The sequence below is a fragment of the Stegostoma tigrinum genome, chromosome 26 (genome assembly GCF_030684315.1).
Source record: "Stegostoma tigrinum isolate sSteTig4 chromosome 26, sSteTig4.hap1, whole genome shotgun sequence".
Taxonomy (NCBI): Eukaryota; Metazoa; Chordata; class Chondrichthyes; order Orectolobiformes; family Stegostomatidae; genus Stegostoma; species Stegostoma tigrinum.
In genome coordinates, this window is record NC_081379.1 from 46934181 (window position 1) to 46956545 (window position 22365).

General features: G+C 43.4%; 1 protein-coding gene across 1 annotated transcript in view; it reads left to right on the forward strand.

Annotated features, from left to right (window-relative positions):
- The first annotated feature begins 3504 nt into the window (after positions 1 to 3504).
- ddx51 (DEAD (Asp-Glu-Ala-Asp) box polypeptide 51) overlaps positions 3505 to 22365 on the forward strand; it is a 45280-nt gene continuing 26419 nt past the window's right edge. The window contains exons 1-9 of the mRNA XM_048555769.2: positions 3505 to 3606; positions 4306 to 4736; positions 7687 to 7856; positions 10194 to 10344; positions 13398 to 13543; positions 15577 to 15648; positions 16760 to 16866; positions 18186 to 18294; positions 18671 to 18816. Coding sequence (XP_048411726.1) covers positions 3584 to 3606; positions 4306 to 4736; positions 7687 to 7856; positions 10194 to 10344; positions 13398 to 13543; positions 15577 to 15648; positions 16760 to 16866; positions 18186 to 18294; positions 18671 to 18816 — 1355 coding nt within the window. The 5' untranslated portion in view covers positions 3505 to 3583. The remainder of the gene's footprint in view (positions 3607 to 4305; positions 4737 to 7686; positions 7857 to 10193; positions 10345 to 13397; positions 13544 to 15576; positions 15649 to 16759; positions 16867 to 18185; positions 18295 to 18670; positions 18817 to 22365) is intronic.

Sequence of the window (22365 nt, forward strand, 5' to 3'; positions counted from 1 at the left end):
GAATTCCCCTGCTTCTCCACAGATGCCATGTAGAAATATTGAATTTTTAAAATATTGTTTGTGTTTCTAACAATGATATTGAGAGAATTGGTTGGACCTGCTCCTGAAAAAGCCAGCATATTTTTCCTCAAGGATACCGAGGCAATGAACTTTCGAAGACTTTCTATTGTGGCAGTGGCAGGGTAGGTGTAAGGATAGGCAGTAGAAAAAATAATGGGAAAAGAAAGAAACACATTGAAAGCTGGTGAAAAGCAAGACTGGGCAAGTCAGGACACTGATGGAAAACGATAGGGTGATGGAAAAAAATCAGGAGCCTTGCTGGCATTCGGCTCACACCCGTCAGAAAATATCACCCAGCAGGAAACAAAACATGGAAGCAAATGGTGTAAACGAAGTATTACTTTTAGAATCGCAGAATCCCAACAGTGTGGAAGCCGGCCATTCAGCCCATTCAATCACACTTCTGAAGGGCGTCCCTCCCAGACCCACCCTTTCCCTGTAAGCCTGCATTTCCCATGGCTAACCCAACTGGCCTGCACATCTGTGAACACAGTGGGCAATTTAGCAAGGCCAATCCACCCAACCTGGACATCTTTGGAAGGAAACTGGAGCACCCGGAGGAAACCCACACAGACACAGCGAGAACGTGCAAACCCCACACAGGCAGTCACCCGAGGGTGGAATTGAACGCGGGTCCCTGGTGCTGTGAGGCAGCAGTTCCACCTATTCCACTGGATACAAGAAGGAAGGATAGAAAGACCTTTGCTGCATTGAAGAATTTGAGTGGAGGTAATTAATGGGGTATTTAATCTACCATTGTATCTTTTTACTGTTCAGCTTCAGGTTTATCTGGCAAGTTATCTCTGGCAGTTGCACTGAATTGTGATCGTGGTCTTTAATGGCTTCTTCCATTGTACCTCCACACACCTAAACGGGCAGATCACCCACAATAATTTCCACTTCAGGTCACTAACTATCTAATGCTGTCTGCACTCTTCTGGAGTGGTGGGGCGGCACGGTGGCTCAGTGGTTAGCACTGCAGCCTCACACAGAGTCATCATTAGGTTCTTAATTCCAGATGTTTATTGAATTAAAATTCTACCCTCTGCAATGGTTGGATTCAAACCTGGGTTCCCAGAACATTATCTGGGTCTCTGGATTAACAGTCCAGCAATAATACACTAGACCATTGCCTCCTCCTCCAGAACATCTCCAGTGGTGAGCAAGGTTGCAAAGATCATAGATCAAAGAACCCCTACAGTGTGGAAACAGGCCCTTTGGCCCAACAAATCCACACTGACCTTTCCAGGCTAGACTTCAGAGCAGCTGGAACTCTCCTCAGTAGATGCTGAATTGGTCTCCTACTCCCATCTACTCCAAGGTGATATTCACCAGGAAGACTTACAAGAGTTGTAGAACCAGTTTTGTAATTTTTTCAAAAACATTCAGTAGCAAATGGTCTGCAAAACACTGCAAATTTCTTCTGATTTATACAAAGTTGCCTGTCCAATCTGGGGAATGAGTTAAGCTGAGTGTAATTTGCTCAGTACCTACCATCTAGGACTCCAGATCTTCATTCTTCACATTGCATTGGGTTCTCATTCTTAGCTTGGCTTCTTAGCATGAGTAGCATTCCTCAATCTCAGTCTTAATCTTGAAGGCTTCATTTCACATGGGTATACATAACACATGAAGTTGCTCAATCCACCAACGTCTATCAGATACTTCACGTTCTTTTGGTACTCTGCTTCTGCAGTCATGTGTTTAACATTCAGAGACTATTTATCATCCTTGGTTGTATGATGTCAACCTTTATTATAGTATAAACTGATTCATCAGAATCATTGCCTCATATCTCTCCTGCAGCTATCTGTTACAGGCTTGCTTTGCTTCTTCTCAAAAATAATTGTGAGAAAAAGGATTCAGCTTCTTAAAGGTAGACCACTGCTTTCCCACACTGAACATGCTTCCTTTCCATTTGTGAAATATCCTCTGCAATGTTTACAGCGTATGTTTTGGCCTTAATCGTTCTTATGATCTTTAGCAAATACTTCTTCCTTTACCCCAGTCTGTTGTTTTTCATTCAGCCTGGAATGTCTCTTAGTTCTAGCATCATACTAATATGCAATATTTGATGAATGCCCACTTTAGAGCTTCTGCACATCAATAGCTTTTTTTGAGAGTAATGTCTTCTCTCTCAGCAAATGTGGTCTCACTGCATCATCTCTAATACCCAAGGCATCCTGTCTCTGATGAGCTCATCTTTCAGTAATAAACTGATAGAGTCATAGAGCTGTACAACATGGAAACAGATCCTTTGGTCCAATTCATCCATGCTGACCAGGTATCCTAAATTAACCCAGTCCCATTTTTCAGCATTTGGCCCATGTCGCTCTCAACCCTTCCTATTCATATCCCCATCAGATGCCTTTTAAGTGTTGAAATTGTACTAGCCTCCACTGCCCCCTCTTGTCTAAATTCTGAGATTCCAGCTTGATGTACCAATGTGTGATCATATTGCATGTTTGCTGTCATTACAAGGAGATTTGAGTACAGAAGTAAAGATATTGTTCTGTATTTGTATGAGGTCAAAAGGCACACAACACCAGGTTATAGTCCAATAGCTTTATTTGAAATCATAGGCTTTTGGAGCACTGCTCCTTATCAGGTAAAGCGAATGTAAGGTCTTAGGTACAGAATTTATAATTAGAGAAATCAAAAGATCATACAAATGGTGTGAGTGGTGCGTAGTCTGTGTTGTGGGTCGACTTGAGTGGGTTTGTGATCTGTAGCCCTTTCGGAATCTTTGCTTTCTTGCATTTCTGCAGAAACTTGATGTCTGTGTCAATATGCGTGATCGTCTTGGAAATCCTCTCCACTTTGAAACGGTAGTTTGTGGCTTTGATTTCGAATCAACCAGTTGGACTATAACCTGGTGTCGTGTGACTTCTGACCTTGTCCACCCCAGTCCAACACTGGCACCTCCACATCATGCAATTGTATGCCTTGGTGAGACCTTGCCTGGAGTGTAACGTGGGGTATTGGTCTCATTTTCTATGGAAGGATATACTTGCCAGAGAGAGAGAGAAAGAGCAACAGAGGTTCACAGAATCAATCCCAGGATTGTTTTATGAGTAGAGAATGAGGAAACTAGGCCAGTATTCTCCAGACTTTCAAAGAATCAAGTGGCTACCTTGAAACGTACAAAATGCCTACAGGACATCACAGTGAGGATATAGAGTCATTCATTCATTCATTCATTAGTTGCAGTGGATGTGAGAACCCACACGTTCCGAATGGTTCCTGCTGATGGTAGAGCTATTTCTCCTCCCCTCCGCCTGGGGCGCTGCCACCCTCTCCCCGTCTCGGGAGGGAGAACTGTAAGCCCGCCTCCCCTCCACGACGTGGGGGGGGGGGAGGAGGGACGCGAGTCTCTCCTACCAAGTGTGGGCGCGCTGTAATGCCTCCTCCCCCCCGCGAAGAGGCGCTGTCCTCGGCGGTCCGGTTGCTCTGACGACATCAGTGTGCGCCGCCCGGTGTGTCTGGGCCCTTGGTTGCCGGGTGACCGCAGGAGTGTGGTGGCATGGCGCTGTTCACCATCAACAGGTGGGAGCGGGGTGACTGAGACTTGGAGAGGACAAGGAGGGAGGGAGGGAGGGGATGGGGGTAGAGTGAGGGAGCTGGGAGCATGTCTCGTGGAACCTTACTTGCAGCTTGACATCCGTACTCGGGGAGATTGGAAATGTCAAGTTTCCAGCCTGTCTAAGTGTGCATTTGTAATGGATATTTTTAGTTTATTGGGTGGAAGTGGTGTCGGATCGAGAAGGGTTTCACCTTTATTTCGGTTTGCATGTTATTTCAGTTTAATAGGTTAAGCTATTAAAGCATGCGATGGAATAATTTTGTGGCCACCTGCAACATGATGCACATTCATAGCTGTGATCCATTCAGTGGAGTTAATGATTGGTATGAAAGAGGCCGAGAAGGATGTAAAGGGATGAGAGACCAGAAAGAAAACATTGTGATCGTGCACCGATCTGCTTTTCTCTGTACTCCACGGGGTGTTTAATGATAACAATATACAGCCTTTATTATGAATCTCCTGATATTAACCACATCAGCTATTTCCTGCACATTACTTTATGTATATGGTGTTTCCCAAATAATGTGCGAATTTAACAGAGTGACCTGGCCGTTCACTGATGAATGTGGAACTGTAGGTAACCGATTCTCAACTCCAGCAGTTTTTGGCTGTGCTGGTCCTTAACAAATAACATTTCTAATTGTCCTTCTCTTGAATCTCAGATACCTCTGCGATGATGAACCTGCTAACAGTCTGCATGATAACTCCCAATCCCAAATTTTGCTAGAGAAGCTTCATCAAGCGGCCAAGGCCAGACAGCAACAGCTGGAAATTAAGAAATGTCCCATAGATGGAGAGGGACGGAGGAATGAGGGAGATGATAAGAACGGAGGAAAGCAGGGCAAAAAGAGGAAAAGAGAAGCTGAGGAAGAGGATACAATTTCAAAGAAAAGTGGGAAGAAAGCAAAACGCCTGTCAAATGAATCTGGAGACAGTGAGAAAAGTAGGAGACCTGCTGACTGCCAAGTGCTCAAATTAGAGAAGGGGGATGCAGGGTTCAATGCTAAGCAGTTACATAACAAGAAGGTGAAGAGGATCATTACTGGAGTGGAGAGGAAAGGCAACGATCAAGATCAAAGCACAAATAATACAGGTACAGAATTTGCTTCTTGGTCTGCCTGCCAACGCTTGGCACTCATTTCCTGGGATCTTGATCAACCGAGCCAATAGGCTGAGGAATGGTAGGTGGAGTTTACTTTAGATAAATGTGGAATGTTGCATTTTGGTAAGACAAGCCAGGGCAGGACTTACACAGTTTAATTGTAAGGGAAATGTTGTCAAACAGGGGTGCAGACCTCGGGGTGCAGAGTTTCTTGAAAGTGGCATCACAAGTAGATAGGGTGGTGAAGGAGGTGTTTGGCACACTTACCTTCATCTGTCAGAGCATTAAGAACAAGTGTTGAGATGTCATTGTTACAGCTGTACAGGACATTGGTAAGGCCACATTTGGAGTAGTGCGAACAGTTCTGGTTGCTGTGCTATAGGAAGGATACTATTAAACTAGAAAGTGTTCAAAAAAAAGATTTACAAGGATTTGACTGAGCTAGAGGGTTTGAGTTAAAAGGATGGTCATGGATGAATTTTTAGCTGCGAAAACAAATTTGTTAGAACGTTTTGAAAATGTGATCAAGTGTGTGGATTAGGGAGGTTCGGTTGATGTAGTTTATGTGGATTTAAACAACGCCTTTGACAAGATCTCACGTGGGAGACTGATTGAGAAGGTTAAGGCACGTGGAATTGAGAAAAACTTACCAAGATGGATCAGAAACTAACTTAGTCATAGAACACAAAGGGTAGTGGGAGAAGGCTGTTTGAGTGACTGGAGGCTGGCATCCACTGGTATACCACAAGGATCAGTATTGGGACCCTTATTTTTATGTACACAAATGGTATAGATGAAAATGTTGGGTGAATGTTAAGCAAATTTTCAGATGACACCAAGATTGGTAAAATGTTAATAGCGAAGATGGTTGTAAGTTACAGGAAGACATAGATGGGTTGTCCAGATGGGCAGACCAGTGGCAGGTGGTATTTAACCCTGATAAGGTGATGCTCTTTGGTAGAAGCAGCAAGATAGGGGAGTATTTAGTGAATGGCAGGGACACTGGGTAGCTTAGAAGAACAGAGGGATCTTGGGGTAATTATTCAGATTCCTGAAGTCGTAAGTGTACATGGATAGGATAGTTAAGAAGGCATATGGGACACTTGCTTTCATCAGTCATGGCATAAGAGTATAAAGAGCAAGGAAGTAATGTTGCAAAAGTACAGAACATTGGTTAGGCCACAGCTGGAGCAGTTCTGGTCACCTCACTACAGGAAAGATGTAATAGCATTAAAAAGGGTACATAGGAGGTTCACCAGGATGTTGGCTGGAATGGAGAAATTGAGCCATAAGGAGAGACTGGACAGGCTTTATAAAGCAGAGAAGACTGAGGGCTGACATGGATAAGGGGCAGGAGATTTGGCGGGGATTTGGGAAAGAACTTTTTCACTCAGTGGGCAGTGGGAATCTAGGCCCAAAACGTCAGCTCTCCTGCTCCTATCATGCTGCTTGGCCTGCTGTGTTCATCCAGCTCTACACCTTGTTATCCCTGAACTGGCCAGTCATTTTGTACCCTTCGTAAACCTGACGTCCTGTTTGAACTCTCCAAGTTCTGTTCATCCCTCAGCCCTGGCAGCCTGCAGGTGGCAGTGGGCATCTGTTGAATATATTTTATCAAATGGACTTGAGCACCTGATTAAAGTCAGTGAAAGAGTTGAGGTGTTCGGTCTGTAGCGTGAGCATTGTTTCTAATAATTAGTCATTGTGTGTCAATGGGAGAAGGGTATAACTGCTGTCTTCACTGACCCAGCTTGTATGCACTTGGTCTAGTTTACGTGCCTTGGGAGAGTTGTTGGATCTAATCTGCTCTGCAAGACAGCATTGGGAGCAAGTACAAATATTTGCTTAAAGTTGTGGCTTTCTGATTGGGTACTGTCTAGTGGCTGGAATGACTGCTTGTAATGCATATCAGCATTCACGCTGCACAAACTGACTGCCTCAGGTCTGCATTCACATGTAAAGAATCAAGATCTGGATCATAAATAAATGGAGCCAGCAGTGATAGCTGGGCATCGATGACTGCTGAATGTCTTCACCTACTTCACATTGAAATGATAGTTAAACTGTAGGTTGGCAATTGAATCCACTGTAAAATTGGCTGTTGTGGCACTCTTGTCACTGGATTGAGTCTAACTCCAAATCGTAAGAAGTGGAGAACTAAAGAGGGCTGTCCTGGGGAATATGGTGACTTTCATAGAATCGTAGAATGTTTGCAGAGGGGAAGCAAGCCATTTGGTCTGTCATGTCCACAACAGCCCTCCAAAGAGCATCTCAGCCAGACCCGCCCTGTGTCCCTGTCCCTATAACCCAGCATTTACCATGGCTAACCCATCTAACTTACACTTTTCTGGATACTGTAGGGCAATTTAGCATGGCTAGTCAACCTAACCTGCACACCTTTGGACTGTGGAAGGAAACCCATGCAGACATAGAACATAGAACAATACAGCGCAGAACAGGCCCTTCGGCCCTCAATGTTGCGTGGACCTGTGAACTAATCTAAGCCCCTCCCCCTACACTATCCCATCATGGGGATAACATGCAAACTCTACATGGGCAGACACCCAAGGTGGTATGAACCTGGGTCCCTGGACCTGTGAGGCAGCAGTGCTAACCACTGAGGCACATGCCGTACAGGTGAGATGTTGAACTGAAATCCAATCTTTCAGTTGAGTTCAATGTGTAAGTACCTGTTTTGAGAAGAGCAAGGCATTTTCCTGGTATGATGGTCAATATTCAAATATCAACCAACTTGTAATTCTGTAGCTATTTGTGGGATGTTAATATAAAAAGTACAATTATATTTTTCAATGTAAAAGTCTGTGCAATCTTAAAATTGATATTTGTTGTACGACACTTTGAATGGTTTTAGTGTGATGAGGTAGGGCTGGTGGTGTTGCTATTAATTGAACGATACTTTCTTGCTAAAAATTCCCTACAGAGACATCCGACAAATCTAATTATGACCAGGCAAGACAGAATGGCGATTCCGAAAAATCAGAGCAGACAGGAGTGAAGGAGAAAAATGATCAGGATGAGAACCAAATGTCAACTGGTTCTAAATCGAGTCTGACTATTCTTGGAGGGTTTCAGAAGAAAAAGATTCAGAAGGTTAGTACTCTTTGAAAACAAAACTAGGATCACTAGAAGAACCCAAGACAACAAAATGTGAGGCTGGATGAACACAGCAGGCCAAGCAGCATCCCAGGAGCACAAAAGCTGACGTTTCGGGCCTAGACCCTTCATCAGAGAGGGGGATGGGGGGAGGGAACTGGAATAAATAGGGAGAGAGGGGGAGGCGGACCGAAGATGGAGAGTAAAGAAGATAGGTGGAGAAGGTGTGGGTGGGGAGGTAGGGAGGGGATAGGTCAGTCCAGGGAAGACGGACAGGTCAAGGAGGTGGGATGAGGTTAGTAGGTAGCTGGGGGTGCGGCTTGGGGTGGGAGGAAGGGATGGGTGAGAGGAAGAACCGGTTAGGGAGGCAGAGACAGGTTGGACTGGTTTTGGGATGCAGTGGGTGGGGGGGAAGAGCTGGGCTGGTTGTGTGGTGCAGTGGGGGGAGGGGATGAACTGGGCTGGTTTAGGGATGCAGTGGGGGAAGGGGAGATTTTGAAACTGGTGAAGTCCACATTGATACCATATGGCTGCAGGGTTCCCAGGCGGAATATGAGTTGCTGTTCCTGCAACCTTCGGGTGGCATCATTGCAACTCATATTCCGCCTGGGAACCCTGCAGCCATATGGTATCAATGTGGACTTCACCAGTTTCAAAATCTCCCCTTCCCCCACTGCATCCCTAAACCAGCCCAGTTCATCCCCTCCCCCCACTGCACCACACAACCAGCCCAGCTCTTCCCCCCCACCCACTGCATCCCAAAACCAGTCCAACCTGTCTCTGCCTCCCTAACCGGTTCTTCCTCTCACCCATCCCTTCCTCCCACCCCAAGCCGCACCCCCAGCTACCTACTAACCTCATCCCACCTCCTTGACCTGTCCGTCTTCCCTGGACTGACCTATCCCCTCCCTACCTCCCCACCCACACCTTCTCCACCTATCTTCTTTACTCTCCATCTTCGGTCCGCCTCCCCCTCTCTCCCTATTTATTCCAGTTCCCTCCCCCCATCCCCCTCTCTGATGAAGGGTCTAGGCCCGAAACGTCAGCTTTTGTGCTCCTGGGATGCTGCTTGGCCTGCTGTGTTCATCCAGCCTCACATTTTGTTGTCTTGGAGTCTCCAGCATCTGCAGTTCCCATTATCTCTGTCACTAGAAGAACCCACTGGAGGGGTTTTGACAGTTTCAGCCTAGAGTTCAAAGCTTGTGCTTTATTCGTTCAGGAGGAAAGTTGGTATCACTGATTCGGCTAGTTTTAATCGCTTATCCTTAGTTAGCTTCAAGAAGGTGGTGGTGGGTTGCTTTCTTGAACTGCTGCAGCCCACGTGCTGTAGGTAGGCCCACAATTCTGTTAAGGAGGGAGTTCCATGATTTTGACCCAGCAACAATGAAAGAACGGTGACAATCACATGATTAGGGTAGTGAAGGCTGCTGTGATGAGGCTGGGATTGAAGCATGTTATTTGGTTTTAGTAAAGGGAGCTTTACCCTGTATTTAACCCATGCTGTATCTAGCCAGGAGTGTTTGATGTGATGGTGTAGAATGAGCTTTACTCTGTATCAGATCCTGAGATGTGTTTTTTTTCTTTGTTCTGTATGATGTGTGGGTGTCACTGGCAATGCTGGCATTTCTACCAATCCCTTGTTAGCCCTGAATTGAGGGGCTTGCTAGGCCTTCTCAGAGGGCAGTTAAGAATAAACCATGTTGCTATGGGTTTGAAGTTACATTTGTGCCACACCAGCTAAGGATGACAGATTTCCTTCCCTGAAGGACATCATTAAACCAGTTGGTTTTTTATGGCAATTGACAATGGTTACACGTTTGCCTTTAGAATAGCTTTTAATTCCAGATTTTATTGAATTCAAATTTCACCGTTTGCTGTGGTGGAATTTCAAATCCGTGGTCCCTGATCATTAGCCTAGCCCTCTGGATTACTCATTCAGCTCAAGCTATTTGATATTCAGAATATTCTGATGTCTCCACATGGTGGGATAAGAGAAGACAGTATTCATCAGAGTTCAACCAATTCCCTCCCCCTTCATCCCCATCCAGAAAGGTTCACCCTGTTGTCTGCTAGCTTGTTTCTGGTTTACTGATGGAAGCCAGTATACTACTTGTCATCACCTGTCTTGAACCATTTGACTGGATAGTGTAAAGGGAATACCATGGTTCAAACCTGGCATCATTAACAATAGGACAGTCCTTCTATATTGACCCATCAGATGCTTATTGTTTATTGATAATACTAGAGATTGAACCTTCTTGAATTTGAGACAAATGGCTAAGACTGGGATATGATAAATAATGACGCGGGGAGTTTTTTTTTCTCTTTTTTCAGGTGCATCGAGTCTTGCCTCAATGGCTTGCTAAGCCCCTGCTGGTCAACAAGGACATTAAACAGAATCTAAAAGCAATCGAAAATGTTCCAGGAATTCATGAGAAACTGCTTCAGAAACTTCGAGCCAATGGTATCCATTCCTTCTTCCCAGGTATGTGCTCACCACACTCTGTAAAAGCTGTCAAGGATTTACTGAGGATGGAGAGAAGATTACAGGATTGGAGAATTTCTATTATGTGGGTGAATAGGGAAACTGAGATTATCCTGTCTGGATTTGAGAAGGTGAAGGGGACATATGGTATTTACAATAATGAGGTGTACTTAAGGAGAAACTATTTCCACTCATAGGAGAACCTGGATTTAAGATAACTTGCAAACGAGCCAGTGTGGGTTTTATACAGTGATTTGATTATGAATTAGAATGCACTACTTGAAAAAGTAGAGATGGAGGACCTATGGCAGTATGAATTTGCAAGTGGGGAACTGGAATGTGGCTGGTACCTAACTGTTGATTCTCATTTTTACTGCCTGGGTGTTGAGTATCACGAAGAAATGGTACTGGAAGGGAAATCAGGCAGGAAAGGTTAGTAAGTCACATAAAGAATAATGGCAAAAATGGAAATCTGTTCCCTTGGTACCTTGGTTACACCACCGACATTGTATCAATGTGGAATTAGTGATGAACAGATACCTCAATTGCATCATTAGTCTGCGGCTCTGGATTATTAGCCCAGTGGTATTGCTATGATATCACCACCTCCTGCTGACAATGGCGGTGTTTGTTGCCCATCCCAAGTCATCCTTTGACCTCTCATTCTAGAGTTGCACATAGGCAGTGTTGGGAAAGGATTGCAGATCACTCTCCCTGAAGGATATTCGTAGACAGCTTGGGTTTTTACTATTGCTGAGATTAGTTTTCACTCCAGGTTTGGGATTGATAAACTCAATGAATCAAAAATTCCATTAGCTGCCATGACATCAGGACTTTAGTTTGTGCTTCTGAATTACTGGTGTAGTGACAAAACCACTACACCACTGTCTTCTCACTTCTCCAGCTGTGATTCTTAGCTTATACTAAGTTAATTTCATTTGAACCAATACAGTTGGTTTTGGTGCCCTTAGACTAAGGAACGGTGAGGGGAGGAATTGAAGCAATCAGATCTGGTCATGATGCACTCCATAATCAAGTCTGTCTCATATTATATTAACAAGCCGTTGTTTGGTGATACATCATCATTTATAGTGTCAGTATTTTTTCACAGAATCCCACAGGATTATTTTTGGTGCAGGAGGCCAATCAGCCCATTGTTTATGTACCAGCTCTCATATTGGCAATCTCCCTCCTTTATCCTGTAAGCTTGTACATTGCTTCTCTTTAAATATGCGTCAAATAATCATAATCTGAATGTCTCAGTTTAAAATGCCTTCACCGCACTGATGGGAAATGCATCCTAAACCAGATTACTCCCTGTCTGAAAATGTTTTTCTGACAATATATTTGCTTCTTTTGCAAAACACTTTAAAACTGTGCGCTCTGGTTCTCGATGCACTTATGAGCAGGAACCATTTCTCCCTATCCCACCCTGGCCAGACCCCTGTAAACTTCTATTAAATCTCCTTTTAGTTTTTCCCTGTCCAAGGAAAATAGTCCCTAGTGGCTAGCACGAGGAGTCATAGTTTTAAGCTGGTTGGTGGAAAGTATAGAGGGGATGTCAGAGGCAGGTTCTTTACGCAGAGAGTTGTGAGAGCATGGAATGCGTTGCCAGCAGCAGTTGTGGAAGCAAGGTCATTGGGGTCATTTAAGAGACTGCTGGACATGTATATGGTCACAGAAATTTGAGGGTGCATACATGAGGATCAATGGTCGGCACAACATTGTGGGCTGAAGGGCCTGTTCTGTGCTGTACTGTTCTATGTTCTATGTTCTATGTTCTCCAATCTTTCCACATTTCTGAAGTTTCTCATTTCCTGGAACGATTTTGTTAAACCTGTTTAGCACTTTCCCCAACATATTCGCATCCTTCCTAAAGTGTGTCATACAATACTCCAACTGAGATCTAACCAATGTCCTGTTTAAATTCAACACAACCTTCCAGTTCTTGTTCTTTATGCCCTTACTTATGAAACCAGAGTACTGTATGCTTTATTACCTGTCTTGTCACCTTCAATTGCTTATGCACAGGTCTCTCTGCTCCTGCACACCCTTTAGAATACCACAGTGTATTTAATGTTACTTCTTCATGTTATTTGTACCAAAGTGTGTCACCTCACACTTCTTTGCAGTGAACTTCAAATACCACCCATCTGCCACTGCACCAATGCGTCAATGTGCTTTTGAAGTTCTACACTGGCCAGGTCACAGTTTACAATTCTTCCAAGTTTAGTATCCCTTTACTCCACTAAAATCCTCCTGTCCCTAATTCTAGTAGGCTGATATATGCTAATTTTTCCTGATCACGTATCAATAAAAACATTTGTTTCTTTTTGTTGTGCCTCAGTAACTTGCATTCAGATTTTCTTTTCCATTTCCATGTGAATTATTTGGTCTTCCTTTGAGTCTGTGTAGTTCCTAATTGTCCAGATTACCACTGTTTCAGGTATTCTTATAATCCTCCGAGATTTCTGCATTCTTCCAGTTGTAATCCCTTGTGCATCCCTGATTTCGGTGTTCCGCAATAGGTAACCGTGCTGTCAGGTGTTGAAAGCCTTTGAGCTCTGGGACTCCTGCCCCTCTGCGAGAATCCCTCTCCTGAATGAAACTTTCCCTCATAATACTTTTCCTTATTTCTTGCTGTCCTTAGAGCTTACTTCATGGACTGATGATCAAATATACTGTTGTTCTTTGTCTTTGTGTCTAATTTTGTTTTTGGTGAAGTCCCTGGAATGCTTTATTATGTTAAAGTGTTGTATGAATGTAGTTGGTATTCAAACGTCATTGGGTTAAATGAGATCTGTTTAGAGATTTTTCAACAGTCTACTGATTTCTACAGTTGTTGGCTGGTACATGCAGTTTAACCAGTGACTTTGATCATGCCAGGTGTGTGACCAGACATAATGAGTGTGACTATGAATGCGTGGAGCTTACTGACTGATGTTGTGGAGGATCAGCTTCACTACTTCACACTAACTATACGTACTGCCTGTTCCAGCACATCTCCCAGAGTGTCCTGTCTTAACCTTTGTTTTGTTCTGTTTCTCCCACAGTTCAAACTGAGGTAATCCCCACCCTCCTGGAGAGCACAAAGCATGGATTGTTGCTGGGCCGAGGGGGCTATAGGCCGAGAGACATTTGTGTTTCAGCACCCACTGGCAGTGGCAAGACCCTGGCATTTGTTATCCCCATTGTTCAGGTGAATCTTAAAACTGACTTGTATTTCATGCTTTCGAAGTTGGGAAATATATATTAATTACGTATTTTTAAAAGCACATGGTTATTTTTCCTCTCTTTGAGTTTGGTTGCTTGAAGGATGCATTTGCAATAGTTTAAGCGGCCATTATCAAAGTGGCTTAACGTGATTCCTTTAACCTGTGATTCCTCTGAACCTCCATTACTCTAGATTTCCTCTAAAATGATGCTTCGCGGTAATTTGTTGTAGACGAAGTGGCTGCATCGATGATTTAATAAAACTATCCTCATCCATAAAGCCAGTTGGCCAGGGAAGATACTTGAGACAACCTTGACTTACTTAGTAAATAAATGTAAGACTGAAACATGACAATTCTGTACCACACTAAATTCCCAACTAATGTCCTCCCCTGCATGTTTACACTCTTTCAGTTTCAACATTGAGTTCAACAATTTTAGATGTAATCCTTGCCCCCATTTTGTTTCAGCTTCTCTGCATGTTTTAGTCTTTTCATTTATCTTCAATTTTAAACTTGGGATGACAGTTAGTTGTTTGCTATACAGCAGTACAGCCTCCTCCAGAAATATCTCCTATTTCTTCACTTGTGCTACTATCACCACCCATGACTCTGTGCACCTGACCTTTCTGTCATTCAATGTCTCCTGTGCTGTGCCCCTGTAGGAGACCTCCCCCTTGGTTCTTTTACCACAACCATTTCAACTTGTTTAAAGCTGCAGCATTTGTAACTTTTCCTAGTTTGAATGAAAGGTCTTCAAGCTCTCTTCCTGTCTCTACAAAAGTGCTGCCGAATGTAACTGAGCCTTTCAGCATTTTCTAAATTTTCGTTTACTTCTGCCACCGAGGATGGATAGTAGTAATGTTTTTGCCTGTTTATAAGTGAATTTGTCAACAGTAGGTCTCAAAAGCTAATTGATGGATTTCTGTGTAATTGGTATATTTGAAAGGGTATAGCTCAAGGAAGAATTGATTAGTTTTTGCCAAAACTGCAGATCCACACCCTGGAATTTTTAAAGGATCTGTTCACATTGGGAGGTTGAGTGAAGCAGCATTTTAAAAGTTATTTACATGTGGTTGATCAGGTGCTTCCTCAATAAGTAGGAAGCTGTTTTTTTCAGCTTTGTGGTGACATCTGTCCAACCAAGCTGTGAAAAACCTTGAGAGCTGTGTAACTGTAATCACACTGAGTTAAGATGTGAAGGTGCCGGTGTTGGACTGGGGTGGACAAAGTCAGAAGTCTCATGACACCAGGTTATAGTCCCACAGCTTTATTTGAAATCACAAGCTTTCAGAGAACTATTCCTTCATCAGGTGACAAAGGAGCAGCACTCCAAAAGCCTGTGATTTCAAATAAACCTGTTGGAGTATAATCTGGTGTCGTGTGAATTCTGATGTTGTGCATCACACGTATGCATGGCCTATGAAGGGGATTGCTTCAAATCTACACAATGATGTATATTTTTCTGGAGTTTAGCTGACTGTGGTAGATTTTGTAGTAAAGAGTACATCTGATTGCCAAGTTATAGGGTACAGTATCTTGATATCACCACATGAGTGTGTCTTGCTAACTGAAAGGTTGTGTGCTGTTCACTTGAAGGCAAGAATGAATAGAAAAGACATTAAATGTGGTTCAGTTAGTGACACCTTTGAGCCAAATGGTTGTGCGATCAAGTCCCACTGCAGAGAGCTGAGCTCATAATGTAGGTTGCAGTGCTGAGGGAATTAATTAAAAGTTTTATTTATCAGCTTTGATGGATAGATCAGATCCTGTAGCACTAATTCAAAGAAGAGCAAAAGAGTTTTCCTAAATGTCTCGGCTAATATTTAAACATTATTAAAAATGGAAAGCAGGCTTCCGTCACATTACCAGAAAGGACCAGAAGTGCCATATTTTTGTATTCCAACAGTGACTATGTTTCAGAATTATCTATTTACTATGACTACTATATAAACGTAGGCTTTCATTTTGTTGCTTGTTTTTCCTGTGCCTCCTGAGTAAATCCAGACTTCACTTACAGGCACTGATGGACCGTGTAGTATGCAGAGTTCGAGCCCTGGCTGTACTCCCAACCAAGGAACTGGCTCAGCAGGTAAAGGGAAGGAGTTGCCTCCGTTTGGTTCTGGATGGTTTTTGACTCTTGATTTGTTGGGGATGGTGAGGTGTGTGATGGAGTGATAACCCGATAATCCATGGAACTGAATGCTTGGGCTTTTAGTTTGAATCTTCCAGCTCAATCCCATCACTGGAAAGAGCTGAGCAGAGATCAGCTGTGAAGGAGATGTAACTGTTCACTTTTGAATGGCGCAGGAGCTTGGACACCTCAGAGTCATCGGTGATTCAGAAACCTGAATTCACAGAACAAGATACTTTTCTGTTTAAAAAAAAGGTTTTTGGATGCATGCAGGACTTTGCCTTCAATTTTAAATTTAAAAATGCCTTCCTTTAGAATTTAAATATGAATATTTTTTATTCTGAATAAACTTTGCCTCAGTCATTGATAAGGGAGTGTTAAGAAACCCAAGTACTGTCTACGTACAAACCAAAAGAAATGCAGACGCTGTAAATCAGAAACAAAAACAGAAGTTGCTGGAAAAGCAGAGCAGGTCTGGCAGCATCTGTGGAGAGACACCAGAGTTAACATTTCAGGCTGAGTGTTCGAAGGAAGGGTCACTTAACTTGACGTGCTAACTCTGATTTCTCTCCACAGATGCTGCCGGGCCTGCTCAGCTTTTCCAGCAATTTCTGTTTTGGTACTGTCTCCATTCAGTACTGATAGCCAACCTTCTGTCAGGCCTAGTCTACGAACAAACCTCTAGAAGGCATGCTTGAGCAGCCTATGTTGATCTACTCTGTGAACCCAAACATCAGGAGACTATATTAAGAGACACTGTCACAAATGTGCACTTTTTTAGGGAATTATGGCTTTTCCATATTAGGGAACTGTTTGTTGCTATTGGAAAGTGAAAGTGTGGCTGTGCAGACATTGTGGGTGGCTCTACTGGATGACTGTTCTCTATCTCTTCCCATCCTCACTTGCTGTTCATACTCCTTATGCAATGGAAACATCTTCAAGAGACAGACCAATGTCTAATTATTAAACAGATCAATGGCCAATGAACCTTTGCGGTCCGTTGACCAAAAGATTTGAATAGTACAGAAAACCCATGACACCTCACCTAAAGGATTATTATTTTTCTCAGGTATGTAAGATCTTCAGTAGTTATACTGAAGGCCTGGGTCTGAAAGTAGTGATTATTGCTGGACAGAAACAATTTGCTATGGAGCAGGCCTCTCTTGTAGAGCATACGTAAGTAATTCTAATTTTGCTTGTTCCTAATTAACACACTTGAGTGAACTTTGAGATTGTGGTCCAACTGCAGCAGAACAACTAATCCATGTCTTTGGAATGTGTGGGATTAGAAACTACCATCTTGCTACATTTGCTCAGTTATAAAGTTAGAAGTTCTATTGTCTCCTTGCACTCATGCTTTATCTCTAACAACTCAGGCTATCTAACCGAGGGCCATCAACCCCAGTGAGATTGTGGACTCTGAGGCAGCAAAGTGGCCATAGAACTTGGAATGAGTTTTAAAACTGGAAAATCTTCTAATGTTTGTTTTTGTTCTTTTGGTGGGCTTGGCTTAGTTGTTGGTGCTGTCAGGCCTCTTTGCTGCCACAACCACAGATGTGTTTTACCAGCAATTTGACACCCACTAACCACTTTCACTTCACTCAACTCTGGTAAAATGGAACCATGTTGGGTAAAAGTTTGGGAAGCATTGATCTAAAGGTGAAACTAGCTCTTAATTTTCTAAAATTGTTTGGCTCCAATGTCTTCCCCCAGCAGAATGATTATCTGTGAAGTAGTTAAATTGAGGCCATTCCCACTTCATTAATCGAGCTCAGTATGTGCCTCCCATGGGTTCTGGATTCAAGTTAGAACAGCTGCAAAATCCTCTCTGTGAGGGGCTAATGCAAGTGAGGCTGTTTTCAAACAGCATAGAGAAATTTAGGTGGAGCATGGGACTTTTGTTCTTTGATCCTCTGTATGCTTAGATTCTCTGTTTTGTCCACCTTGGTCACTTCTGAAAAATTTGTTCAGAAGATATGGGCATTGCTGGCTGGGTCAACATTTATTGCCTATTCCAAATGGTAAAGGAAAGGCTACTAAGGAGAAGTTCTTGTGGGACTCGCGAAGTAACGGTACAGTGCGGGAAGATAAGCGATTTGTGAGAAATTATCACTCCACTGAAGAGCTAGAGCAGCCAGGCTGGTAATGTTACCTGATAGTGGTGTAAATTAGATCCTTATAGTACCCTGTTGCTTGAACAGTGTGTGCTTTTAATTACCTGTATGAAGCCCTGTTTCTTGAGTGGAGGTGCCAATGTTGGACTGGGTGGACAAAATCAGAAGTCACTCAACACCAGGTTACAGTCAAACAGGCTTATTTGAAATCACAAATTTCTGGAACACTGCTCCTTTGTCAGATGAAGTGTGACTTCTGTTTATTTTGAAGTAAGTGCATTAATTAATGGCCCTGACTGTCGATAAAGTTTTGTAATTGATGAGTCAAGGTTCCTCATTGCCTATGATCATTAACCAGTTTTCCTGCTTTTGTTGCCCCAGGATCACTGGCTACCGTAGCTTGGCAGATATCATTGTTGCAACTCCAGGACGTTTGGTTGACCACATTGCCAAAACAGATGGATTTGATCTGCAACATCTCCGATTCTTGGTAAGATTTGAGCCGCCTCAATCTAAAAATAACGTGTAACTATCTTTCTCTTGGCAATTCAGCTTTCCTCCAGGTTTTTACAACTAACAATGTCAATTGATTCACATGGCCCTGCCACATCCCAATAAGTTGCCCCAAACAGCTACAGTGTGTGAGCCAAAGAAGTACATATTGTCTGGATATTGAACTGCAGTAAGCATCTCAGCTGAAGTCCTTGACTATAGCCTCGATTGGGTACTTGTCGCTAGATAGAAACAATGTGTTTTCCTGTTCTGAGGAATGATGCTAAATGTCTCCCTCCCCTTTGTTAAAGAAGACAGATGTGCCACAGTCACGAGCCTAAATGCTAATAACTTATTTTGTGGTTGTGTTGCAGATAATTGATGAGGCAGATCGAATGATTGACAACACGCACCAGGATTGGCTGAACAAAGTAGAGAGGGCAGTATACCAAGTGATTGAATGTTCAGCTCCAGACAGTTTGTTCCAGAGGATAAAGCCAGGGATTTGCACAGCTGCAAGGTAAGGGACTGTGTGTCCCTAGGGCGTGGGATGGAGCCAAGGTTAGGCCGGCTGCATCAGAACGCCACTTTACCTTCAGGCATGGTCATTTTTAGCGGCAGGGAGTACTGTCGTTCTGATTGATCTGTGTTTGGGGTTGGTGGAAGAGGAAGAAATCAAGGAACATTGTTTCATAAATGAAATTAGAAATCTGGAACACTCCTCCAAAAGATTGTGGATGATGGAATAATTGAAGCTTATAAAAATGAGATTGCAGATTTTTGTTAAAAAATAGGCACTGGAGTAGTATGTTTTAAGGAGTTTGGTATGCTTGCCTTTATTGGTGAGTGCATTAAGTAAGGGAGATGGGAGTCATGTTGCAGTTGTATAGGATACTGGTGAGGCCACTTTTGGAATTCTCTGTTCAGGTCTGGTCTCCCTGCTGTAAGAAATATGTTGTGAAACTTGGAAGGGTTCAGAAAAGATTTACCAAGGATGCTTCCAGGGTTGGAGCGTTGGAGCTACAGGGAGAGGCTGAATAGGCTGCGGCTATTTCCCTTGGAGTGTTGGAGGCTGAAGGGTAAACGTGTAGGGGTTTATAAAATCATAAGGGGCTTGATTAGGGTGAATAGTCAAGGTCTTTTCCCCAGGGTATGGAAGTCCAGAACTAGAGGGCATAGATTTAATGTGAGAGGGCTAAGATTTAAAAGGAACCTAAGGGGCAACTTTCTCATACAGAGGGTGTGGCGTGTATGGAATGAGCTGCCAGAGGAAGTGATGGGGGCTGGTGCAATTACAACATTTAAAAGGCATCTGAATGGGTACATGAATAGGAATGGTTTAAAAGGATATGGAGCAAATGGGACTAGATTAATTTAGGATATTTGGTTGGCGTGTATGAGTTGGGCTGAAGGATCTGTTTCCATGCTGTAGAGTCTATGACTCTATTTAGCCCTTCAGATTTCCTCCAACATTCAACAATATCATGGACAATCTACATTCACTGTATCTTCCTACACCACTCCCATATCCCTTAATTTTCTATATACTCAAAATCTATTGACATCTGTTTAAAAATACTCAGTGGCTGATTGTCCATGGGATAGAGAATGCTAAAAATTTGCAACACTCCTCATCTCAGTCCTGGTTGCCTGATCTCTATTCTGAGATGAAGAACATCAGTTCTAAATTCTGCAGCGAGGGGAAACATTTTCTTAGCATCAACCCTGTCAAGTCCATTAAGCATTTTCTAAGTTTCAGTAAGATCTCCTACCTGGTTTATTCAATCTCTGTACACAGGACAAACTCCTCATTCCAGGGACACGTCCATGGAATAAGTTTGTCCTTAAGCAGACCAAAACTGCAAACAGTACTCCAGATGTGGCCACACAATTTCCTGCGTATTTGTTGTGAGATTTTCTTTCTCTAATACTCTTTAATTGCTCTTTGTAACAAAGGCCATCCTAGTTGCTTTCTATGCCTACATTCTACCTTTCTATAATTCACTTACAAGAAGATTCAAGTATCTCTGGCAATCTTTTCCCAGTCTTTCACCATTCAAAAATGTTTCCACTTATTTTTTCCTGCAAGCTGGGTAACTTCACATTTCTCAGCAGGCAGAAACATAGAAGATGAATATGGTAAGCTGTCCATATCCCTTTGCAGCTTCTTTGTATCATTCTCAGCATTTACTTTCCCTCCTAATTTCCTATTGCTAGTAAACCTGGCTATATTAAACCTGGACATAAGTCAGATTGTAAAACCCCGATGGTTACAATCTACGAACCTGAACATGCCCCATTTATTACTACTCAGTTTTCTACCCATTAACCAATCCTCAATCCACAGGCTGTTTGGAATCCCGTGACTCCTAATTTTGTGTTATAATCATTTGATTGGCACCTAATTGAATGCTTTTTGAAAATCCAAATATGCTACATTTGCTGTTTACCCCCTCATTCATCTTATTAATTATTCCTCAAAAACTCTGATTTGTCAAACATCAGTTCTCTTAGGGGAAGTATAAAGGGGCTATTTCCAGGTTGGCAGGCTGTTAGTAGTGCAGTACCACAAGGATCAGTGCTTGTTCCCTGCCCTTCACAATCTATATCGATGATTTGGATATGAGGATTCCACGTAATATTTACAAGTCTCCAGACAAAACTAGGCGGAGTGTGAATTAAAAACAGAAATTGCTAGAGAAATTCAGCAGGCCTGGCAGCATCTGTGGAGGGAGACCAGAGTTAATGTTTTAGGTCCAGTGATCCTACTTCAGACTAGATGGAGTGTGAGTTGAGATGAAGATGCTTTGAGGGATTTCGAGAAGCTAACAAGTAGGCAATAATTGGGTAGATGGAATACAATGTGGAGAAGTATGAATCTGTCCATTTGAGCTGGAAAAACAGAAGTTTTTTTAAGAATAGTGAGAGGCCGGGATATGTAGAACTACAAAAGGACTTGGGAGTCATAGAATCATACAGCACAGAAACAGATCCTTTGGTCCAACCAGTCCATGCTGACCATAATCCCAAACGAAACTAGTCCTACCTGCCTGCGCTTGGCCCATATCCCTTCAAACATTGTACCCGCATCCACCACTTCCTCTGGAAGTTCGTTCCACACACGAACCATTCTCTGTGAAAAACAAAATTGCCCTTCATGTCTTCTTTTTAAATCTTTCTCCTTTCACCTTAAAAATGTGTCCCCTAGTCTTGAAATTTCCCACCCTAGAGACAAGACACCTACCATATACTCCTAGATAATAAAATGTGAGGCTGGATGAATACAGCAGGCCAAGCAGCATCTCAGGAGCACAAAAGCTGACGTTTCAGGCCTAGACCCTTCATCAGAGAGGGGGATGGGGAGAGGGAACTGGAATAAATAGGGAGAGAGGGGGAGGCGGACCGAAGATGGAGAGAAAAGAAGATAGGTGGGGAAGTAGGGAGGGGATAGGTCAGTCCAGGGAAGACGGACAGGTCAAGGAGGTGGGATGAGGTGAGTAGGTAGATGGGGGTGCGGCTTGGGGTGGGAGGAAGGGATGGGTGAGAGGAAGAACCGGTTAGGGAGGCAGAGACAGGTTGGACTGGTTTTGGGATGCAGTGGGTGGGGGGGAAGAGCTGGGCTGGTTGTGTGGTGCGGTGGGGGGAGGGGACGAACTGTGCTGGTTTAGGGATGCAGTAGGGGAAGGGGAGATTTTGAAACTGGTGAAGTCCACATTGATACCATTAGGCTGCAGGGTTCCCAGGCGGAATATGAGTTGCTGTTCCTGCAACCTTCGGATGGCATCATTGTGGCAGTGCAGGAGGCCCATGATGGACATGTCATCTAGAGAATGGGAGGGGGAGTGGAAATGGTTTGCGACTGGGAGGTGCAGTTGTTTGTTGCGAACTGAGCGGAGGTGTTCTGCAAAGCGGTCTCCAAGCCTCCGCTTGGTTTCCCCAATGTAGAGGAAGCCACACCGGGTACAATGGATGCAGTACTCCACATTGGCAGATGTGCAGGTGAACCTCTGCTTAATGTGGAATGTCATCTTGGGGCCTGGGATAGGGGTGAGGGAGGAGGTGTTGGGGC